This window comes from Triticum urartu, chromosome 7 (assembly GCF_003073215.2).
Source record: "Triticum urartu cultivar G1812 chromosome 7, Tu2.1, whole genome shotgun sequence".
Classification (NCBI taxonomy): domain Eukaryota; kingdom Viridiplantae; phylum Streptophyta; class Magnoliopsida; order Poales; family Poaceae; genus Triticum; species Triticum urartu.
In genome coordinates this window covers 135,095,022-135,104,150 of record NC_053028.1, presented here as the reverse complement: position 1 = coordinate 135,104,150, position 9,129 = coordinate 135,095,022, and the positions used below count along the sequence as shown (strand labels likewise).

Below are 9,129 nucleotides of genomic sequence, written 5' to 3'. Positions count from 1 at the left end.
CACAAGGTGCCCCTCTCCTCTTCTCCTATAAATAGTGGAGGGAGCATCACCTCTTTTGCACACAATCTCTACGCAAGGGTTGCCCCCTCACTTGTTCTCCATGAAAAGTTTGTCTCACCACAAGGCTGCTTCTCCTTCTTTTAGTTCTCCAACGATGCCTAGTTCTGGATGGCTAAGCATTGTTGGATCACTGATCTCGTATGCGTGCAATCCGGTATGGAGATTGCACTTTCTATCTTTGCTATAGGGAGATTATTCTCGGTGTTGGGAGGTTGTAAATCCTAGCTATGAGAATTTGCATCAATAATTATTCACCAACTCTTCTTCCACTGCAACTCCAGGTTGGTAACGATCTGATCTAAACCCTTATGCATCTTCATAATGATCCTGAGAATTTGATTCGTAGGGCTTTTTTTTGGTTTTCTACTACATTTCCCGACAACGTGATGGATAAAATCATGCAATACATGGGGTATGATGATGAATGAGTAGGGAGAAAGCAGGTTTCCTTATCATAGCCCATTTCTACAAGTGATCCAGAGTCCTGGAAGACATGTAGCAGGATGCTCGTTCTGCACATCATTAGGATGAATTTAATCCATGCACGTCACCTTTGAAGGAAACCATCGTGGTGTAGGATGTGGAGAAGGGAATCTTGGCAGATAGATTAAAAATTAGTTTTAACTAACGTTTTAATATGATGGTGGGTGCGTCTATTTTATATCGCTGGTGTAAATAATCTGCTGCGCAAAAAGGTGGACCGAGAGGGAACTGTTTTGGTCTAAATGGACAAGTAGTGGTAATGAGAGTTGTACTTAATATGTTAGAACTTTTGCAATGGCTTTTCAGGACATTTCTCAAGGGAAATAGGTTTGGAAGCCTCTAGCATGCACTTCGTTAACATAGGTAGTATTGCAAAATGTGTTCGATTTAGACTAGTGCTTATTGCTTTCTTATCATAGAAGTCACTCAATATTAGTCTTTTTTTTGTTTGGTGAAGCTTTGGTATTTTTTTTCTTCTAAAAACTAGGCTCGTGTATAGCCTTCGATTTCATGACTAGCAAAGCACTGGTAATTTCTTATTCTGAGAAGGGTTGGTCTAGGTGCCTTAGTTGAGAAAGGGGTTATGGATACAAATGTCATGGAGAGAAATTCCATGACGGGGAAGGTGGTGCCTAGGGAGAGGAGAACTAAGAAGTTAGAATTTCCAATCTTGCTCATGAGAAAAAAATCAACCCCATTTAGCTCAATAATAATTATTTTATTGTTGTGTAATAAGTAAGAAGGAAAAAAACAAGGAAAATATTGTTTTTTCATCACCTTCAACGGCAACCTTGACTTTTTGCCTCGTTGTTTCCAATAGGAAATATTTTCTCTCCTTATACATTCAAGGATTTGGACGATAACCCGTCTGATAGCTAATTTGTGGTAGGATAGTAACCAAATGTCCTCAATTGGTTCCAATATGGAGATAACCACCTTATAGTTATTTTTCTCTTGGTTTGTGGGGAGAAGAATTTGTGCCATCTTATAAGTGCAAGGCTTTATGGCTTGATGGCGGTTACCGGAGAGAACACATGATGTTTGAATGATGATGGGCCAAATCCCATGCCACTAGATTGTTGGGTCCCAAGACAACTAAAGGGTTCAAGCGTTTTCAAATTGAAAAAACGTGGGAAGTGTAACGGCTGTAGCGGCGAATATGACTAGTGGGACATGGTCAGAAACAAATCTAGTTAGGGGAGTGATAGCTAAAATTTTGAAGAAAAAAGTCCACCCCAAAAGTCCTTTACAAAGTCTCAATCATAGTGATTTTACCTTAGTGTAATTTGCGAGAAGCATATACATGAAATATATTGTGTTTTTGTCTCTTCCAGTGGCAACTATGACTTTTCCTTCGTTGTTCCCAGCAGGAAACATTTCTTCAATTGTTAACTCAAAGATTTGGATGACAACACACCTAAGACCCAATGCATAATTGGATAGGAATCTTATTTCCCCAATTTGGTCTATTTCATGCCTGGAAAGGGGATGTTATGTGCCATATTTTTGGTGCAAAGCAGGTCGCTTGATGGCGACAACTAAAACAATGATGATGGGCCAAATCCTAGGCCGTTGGATTGTTGGGCCACAGGTGCCCAATCGTTGTCAAATTACAAAACCGCGAGAAGTGGGTGGTAGTAGGATATAACTAGTGGCACATGGTCGAAAACAAACCTAGTTAGGGAAGTGGTGGTTGAAAATTGGAATTCTTTTATCCCAAAAGTTGTTTAGAAAGTCTCAATTTTATTTGTTTTATTTTACCATAATTTTCTAGAAGCATAGACATGGAAATGTTTTGTGTGTTTTCTCTTCTTTGATGTTTTTTTCCGGTACGAAGCGTTTCTCTAATTGTTCGATTGATGAATCTGGATGATGATGCACTTAACAGCTAATTTATTATTGGATATTTGGTCTAGGATAGAGATAACCACTTTGTTATTATTGTCTGTGGCCTTTAGTGTGTGCATCGAGGGAGAAGGGGGGGTATGTGCTATTAGTTGATGGCAACATCTAGAGCGGACGCGGCATTTGAACAATGAGGTAATGAGGGACCAAGCCCCAGACCATGGGATTGTTGGGCCATAAGACGAGTAAAGGCCTCAGACATTTTCAAATCAGAAAAAATGCAGGAAGGTGAACGGCCGTATTGACGAACAATGCTAGCATGACATTATCGAAAACAAATCTACTTAGAGAAGTGATGGTTAAAATTTGAAAACGAATTATATACATATCCCTAATGTCCTTTACAAGTGACAAAAGCCATAAAAAAACAGATGAACACATCGATCCCACATTAATTCAGGAAATATCTACCATACCATATAACCATTGAAATCATTTCTTTTTGCGAAATAGACCCTCAGATCTAATCACCAACCAGCATTACAAGGCAACCCAAAAAGAAAAAAGAAAATTACAGCTAGATCCTTGAGAAGCCTCCCGACCCCTTCTTCCTGGATGAGTCAATGGTGCGCCGCCGCAGCTACTTCAACAGCCCTACTGCCAGATTCCGGCTAACCTTGTAGTCTCACGCGGATGGGAAATCATCACTGCTAAACACCCCGAAGAAGCAGCCGTGAACGCCAGATTCGAAGCCACCGATCCGAGAATCCCATCGATCCACCTACACATGACCTCCACGAGGCCCACAAACCTCCCCAAGCTCGGTGCCGCTGCAACACGGACATAACTGGGAAACAAAAACCCGTCGAGCTAGTAGCGCCACCATCACGCCTCAAGCACCCGGGGATCCAAGACAAGGATCCACCGCCCCAGAGGGACAACGATGAAGCCACACCTCGCTTTCCTCACCGCCGACGACAAAACCGCCGCCGGAGTGGTGGAAAAGGAGCCGAGCGATCCTTATTCCCCTCGACAACTCCGACACCACCTCGACGCCGTCGCCGGAAGCCCTAAACCAAACCCTAGCTACCCTATCTACAGCGCCAAAGCACATAGACGGGGTCCCTGTCCCCGCCCGCCGCCAGACCGGCGAGCGGAGGAGGAGGGGACCGATGCCCTCAACGGTGTAGAGCGGTTGGAACGGTTGGAGCGGTGCCGTCCCTTTCGCCCTGCTTATCGCAAGAGGAGAGATAGATCTAACTCACACACCGTAGCATCACAGATAAATCTTGTGTCAACATCACCAATTTTTCTCCAACAAGAAGCATGACTCGCTCGATCCCGTTCGAGCGTGCCACGTTTATGTTGAAAGGCCTGCGATCCCGTCACGTTTCAGCTTCAGAGTCACTCACCCGCTCGCCTCAGCCCGGCCTGGGAATCCAGGCCGCGTTTTTCATCCCCGCTGCACCGCAAAAGGCACGCGCCCGCAACAAAAGGAGAAAGACTTTCCGGTCCTCTCGCCGACCACTTCACCCCTCCACTGTTACACTCAACTCTGTCTCCCTCCCCCTCCCTCCCCACACCCCTCCTCCTCCCCTACCGAGACGCCCTCCACAGATCCAAACAGCATCACCACCATCGCCACCGCCACCACCGCCGCCGCGGCCCGGTAAGCCTCCTCCCTCCCGGCCACCTCGCCGCCCCGTCTCCTCACCACGCCGTCAACGTTATTCCCCCTCCCGGCCGGCCCGCGAATCCTCGCCAAGGCGGGGGACGAAAGAAAAAGACGGGTCTCTATCTTATTCTTATTCGCCTCCCCTTCTCCTTTCGCGAAAGAACAAAAAAATCATGGATGGAAAGGCCGGCCGAGCTTTTGCGTTCTTTCTCGCCATCATATCCACGCCTTTCGCCGCCCGTGGAGACCGGAGCAGCCTGTGGAGACCGGAGTAGTATATAGATTAGCGCCGCCAATTACCGCGCCGGGTGTCCCCCCGCCGCCGCTTTCTCGAATTCCTCGTCTCTGGCGGAGGCGCCGCTTTAGATCTGCGCGCGTCCTCCTCTCTCCTGGTACTCGCCGGTTGGTGTGTGTGTGAGGTGATGTTTAACAAAGTTTAATTCCATGGCCGGCTTTTGGTTGGTGCTCGCATCTTGCTGCTGCTGCTGCTACGCGTCTGGTTCTTGGATAGGTTTCCTGATTTGGGTCCTCGCTCCCAGTGACCGGCCCGCTTTGCTCCAAGAGGGGGTGCTATTTTTGGTGCCCGCGTGCGGTGCTCTAGGTGCTCTGCCATATCTAGCCAGCCTCTTGGACTGGCAAAAGAAAGTTCATGTTTCCTCCTCCTCTCCCGGCCATCTCGGTTCGAGCTCATTTCTTCCTCTAGTTTTGTTGCAGCGTGCGACTTCTTTCTTTGCAGCTCAGGGGAAGCTTGCAAAAAACTGTAATCGTCTCGGTGTTTTTTTTCCTTGGAATTTTATCGTCCTCGTCGCTGTGTTTTATTTTTATGTACCTTGGTAGCTGCTCCTTTGTGGTGGTCTTGAAATACTGGCAACTTATCATCTCGAAATAAATATTGATTATCTGGATTTTGTTTCATAGTATAGGAAAGCACATTCGTACTGTCAATATGAGTTACCATGAAATTCTGAATGTGCTACTTCAAGCCTTCAACTGTGTGAGCTAAGGAGATTTTACCAAAGAGTGATGTATCATTGTTCCTGAAACAGGTGGATCATACAACTTGCATGATCAGTCCTGGAAGGATCAGGGATGGAAGAGCACCGTGAGGAAAGATGCTGGGAGGACCTATTGCCAGATGCCCTGGGACTCATCTTCCGCAACCTCTCCCTCCAGGAGATGCTCACCGTGGTTCCCCGGGTTTGCAAGTCCTGGAGCCGGGTGGTCTCAGGGCCCTACTGCTGGCAGGAGATCGACATCCAGGAGTGGAGCCAGCAGCAGAACAAGCCTGACCAGCTCACCCGTATGGTTCATACGCTTGTCACCCGCAGCGGTGACTCGTTCCGCCGCATTAGCGTGTCCGGGCTTCCCAACGACTCGTTGTTCACCTTCATCGCGAACCAGTAAGTAGTTTTCTTTTGTTAAAATCATTTTTGTGTTGGATGATACTTTCCTGATGAGATTTGATAACCTAGATGGGAACGGTATTCTTTTATTAGTAGTTGTGGACCATTAGCTGGTGGAAATGTGCATGTTGCTGGAGTACTTCTTCAGATTCGATAGCATCCTTGCCTAATGCATGAGAGCTTTCGTGCGGAGTATGGTTTGCGTTGTGACAAGGTGTAGTGGCAGGTGAAATATCATGGCTGTGTGATTGCATTATAGGAGCTGGATTACTAAGGCGGTTAGAGGGAGGAGGGGGGTGAGGGCGACGGAGAGGAGGGGCGGGAAGCAAGAGAGTGGTGGCCACGGTAGACAAAAGGGCGCAAGCGGTGTGTGTAGGGTGTGTAGGGTTTTAGCGCCTGCCGTAAGAAAATGAACGGCGGAGATCGGCTGGATGACATGATCGGACGATCTAGGGCCCAAATCTCTGAGAAATGACGCAACATGGGCATGAATGATAATACGTCTATTCATTAGAGAATCATGTGCTAATGAATATAAACAAGTATTACCTTATATGTAACATAATTGATTCCAAATTTACCTGCCTTGCTTCTGTATTTGTCTTTACACAATAAGGTCCGCTCTATTGTCGCTGAATTCAATCATTTATAAACAATTGTGCGTCCATTTTAATAGTTATTTTTGTAAAGGCTCGTAAACTATTGATTCAATTGCATAAATGCAAATGGAGTAGTATCATTCCAGTGCATCAATCCATAAATACAGGGTTATAGGTGATGGTATCAAGTTGCTAGCACAATAATACTCCTCTTGCTCAATCTGTTTTCTGATAGTGATGAATGTTGTGAACATGGTGCCATATCCTGCACATGTGTGCAATGCAGAAGAACATGTTCAAAATGGTATCACCAACCGCCCCCCAACTCTATACAATGCTCCACTGCTCCCTGGCTCTGATCTATTTTCTGACTGTACTAAATGTTAGGAACTCAGTTCATAGCCGCGATTAATAGCATTTAATCGAGCAGGTTGTGTCCATTTCGAAATATTTGTGTTACATTCCAATTATAGACCCTACTAAAACAAGGGTTATCTATCATAGTGGTATCTAGTGTATTATACTTCTGTTTACCTGTGATCCTATCCATAATATTTGGTTCAACTGTACTGACCCTACCGTGTTTGATTTTCTAAGCGCGCGATCTCTCAAGACCCTGGAGCTTCCTCGGAGCGAGATCAGCGACTGCATCGTGGAAGACGTCGCGCAAAGGCTGTCCAACGTCACGTTCCTGGACGTCAGCAGCTGCACCAAGATCGGCGCCCGCGCCCTGGAGGCGTTCGGCAAGAACTGCAAGTCCCTGGTGGGGCTCCGGCGGGTGATGCACCCCATAGACGTCGCCGGCAAGGTGTGCCAGCACGACGAGGCCCGCGCCATCGCGTGCAGCATGCCGAAGCTCCGGCACCTGGAGATCGGGTACATGCTGATCGCGACCAACGCGGTGGTGGAGATCGCGTCCCGGTGCCGCGACCTCAGCTTCCTGGACCTGCGCGGCTGCTGGGGCGTGGACGACAAGCTGCTGCAGGACAAGTACCCGGGGCTCAAGGTCCTGGGCCCGCGCGTGGACGACTGCTACGAGAACAGCTTCCTGGAGGAGTGCTCCGACGACTCGGACGACGACTCCATCTACTCGTGGGAGGAGTTCATGGACGACGAGGACTACTTCGTCGCCGCCGGGAGCGACGAGGACGAGGAGGCCCTGTGGGCCGACGGCCACGCCCTCGAGGGGCTCGAGGTCAGGTTCTACGGCGGCGGGTTCGGCGAGGGCGCCTTCGCCGGGATCGACTGGCCGGAGTCTCCATGAATGAACCAAGCCTTCCTCATCATCAATAAGCCGTCAAGAGAAGTGAAGTCTGTCTGCCTGCTTGCTTCCTCCTCCTGCTGCTCCTGCTGCTGCTGTCTTTATTATAGCATGCTTCAGCTCTGAAGCATCTTCTTCCGTGTTCGTGTGCTTGTAAAAATTGTGTCAAATTGTGTTATGTTTAGCTGCTTGCAGATATTGGCCCGGATGTTGTGAGAGTGAGCTTGTCTGGAATGTAAAGAACCTGTGGTGCTTAAAACATGGAGCAACAAATCATCAATATGAACTGTTGAGAATACTGCTGCGTGTAGTAATTTTTCGTTTTTGGATTACGAGTGGCCGGCTGCTGCCAGGTGCGATCCCATCGGCGGGCCGTGGAGAAGACGTGACCTGACCTGGTGGTGGTGGCAGGAGCTGCTGGAGAAGCGGCGGTAAAAGGCTCTGGGCTCCTCTGATGCGGGTGCATGCCATGGCAACGCCCAGACCCCAGAGCCAGCCAACAGTGCAGGGCCAGTCGGCCGGCCGGCCAATGCGCTTTTTGCAAGGCAGAGGAGGGCCAGGGGCAGGGCTCTCGCGCACGCTCGCTGGCTGGGGCTGGGCGGTGGTGGCAGATCCTAGATTTTGTCCGGAGATCTTGTGACGGACGGAGGGGGTGTCTTGTTGTCAGACGCAGGCAGGCCGGGGAATCGCCCGGCCGTCGCGTACTTGGCAAGCCACTTGTCTCTTGCAAGGCAAGGCGGGCGGGCAGGCCACCTGAACGGAACTGACCTCGCCATGCACACCACGCCGCGTCTGCGGCGCTCTGCGGCCTTGGCGACGCGCACGCACGCCAGAGGCGGCCTCTGATGGGCGTTCCCAGTGGGATGGGAGCAGCCACTGGGGCGTTGCCAGGATACCAGCTCTGAGCACCGGGCACCCCTTTCGATGCTCTTGTTACTGTATCCTGCTCCATACTCCGTCGCTCCTAAAAAGCTTGTCTTAGATTTACATTTGTATTTAGACAGGTTTTAGAGCAACTCCAAGAGGGTGACCCAAACGGACATGAATTTTGTCCGCCTTTTGTTTGTTTGGGTCGGCCAAGCGGACATGCATGTCCGCTTTTTCGTTTGGGTCAGCCGGTGCGCCCAACGGGAGGCAAACCCATTTTGTGCATGTCCGTTCCAGCATCTCATGGAACACGTAGCAGGCGGGCAGCTCGCAGCGAGGCAGGGCGAGCGCGGCACGGCACGACGAGCATGGCGAACTGCAGCAGCACTGGCCGGGGGCGGGCGAGAGGCGAGGCCAGTGGACTGCAGCAGCACCGGCCGGGGGCGGGCGAGAGGCGAGGCCAGTGGACTGCAGCAGCACCGGCCGTGCGCGGGCGAGAGGCGAGGCCAGTGGACTGCAGCAGCACCGGCCGTGCGCGGGCGAGAGGCGAGGCCAGCGGCTGCAGCAGCACCGGCCGGGCGCGCGGTGGAGCACGCCGACACCGCGGAAGGCCGAGCGCCGTGCAGCAGCGAGGCGAGGCCGGGCGCGGGCGCTGGCGAGGCCACCGGCTGCAGCACCGTCGGCCGGGGAAGCGGTGGAACACGCCGACACCGCGGAAGGACGAGCGTCGTGCAGCATCCCTGGGCACCCGCGCGTAGCCGGACGAGCGCTGGCGCGAGCACGAGGGCGAGGCCGGGCATGGGCGCGAGGGCGAGCGCCGTGTAGCAGCCCCAGGCAAGGTCGCGAGCGCGAGGCGGGGTTGCAGTAGCTTGATGGCATCGGTCAACACCAATCCATCAGCCAACGAATCCATCAGCCAAGCCAACGAACAAGTAG

At 50.6% G+C, this 9,129-nt stretch overlaps 1 protein-coding gene across 1 annotated transcript; it reads left to right on the top strand.

The window, feature by feature from the left end:
• Positions 1 to 3,867: 3,867 nt before the first annotated feature.
• Positions 3,868 to 7,624, top strand: LOC125520002 (F-box protein FBW2-like). The gene is made up of 3 exons (XM_048684781.1): positions 3,868 to 4,057; positions 5,110 to 5,463; positions 6,663 to 7,624. Exons 2-3 carry the CDS (start codon positions 5,153 to 5,155, stop codon positions 7,327 to 7,329), a joined length of 978 nt encoding a protein of 325 aa, XP_048540738.1. The 5' UTR covers positions 3,868 to 4,057; positions 5,110 to 5,152; the 3' UTR covers positions 7,330 to 7,624.
• Positions 7,625 to 9,129: the final 1,505 nt, after the last annotated feature.

What these genes read in the sequence shown, in the direction of transcription:
- LOC125520002 (XM_048684781.1), top strand. Translation starts at nt 5,153, where the DNA reads ATGGAAGAGCACCGTGAGGAAAGATGCTGGGAGGACCTATTGCCAGAT. An exon ending in TTCACCTTCATCGCGAACCA is followed by an intron (nt 5,464 to 6,662) that starts GTAAGTAGTTTT and finishes TGATTTTCTAAG; the next exon opens with CGCGCGATCTCTCAAGACCC.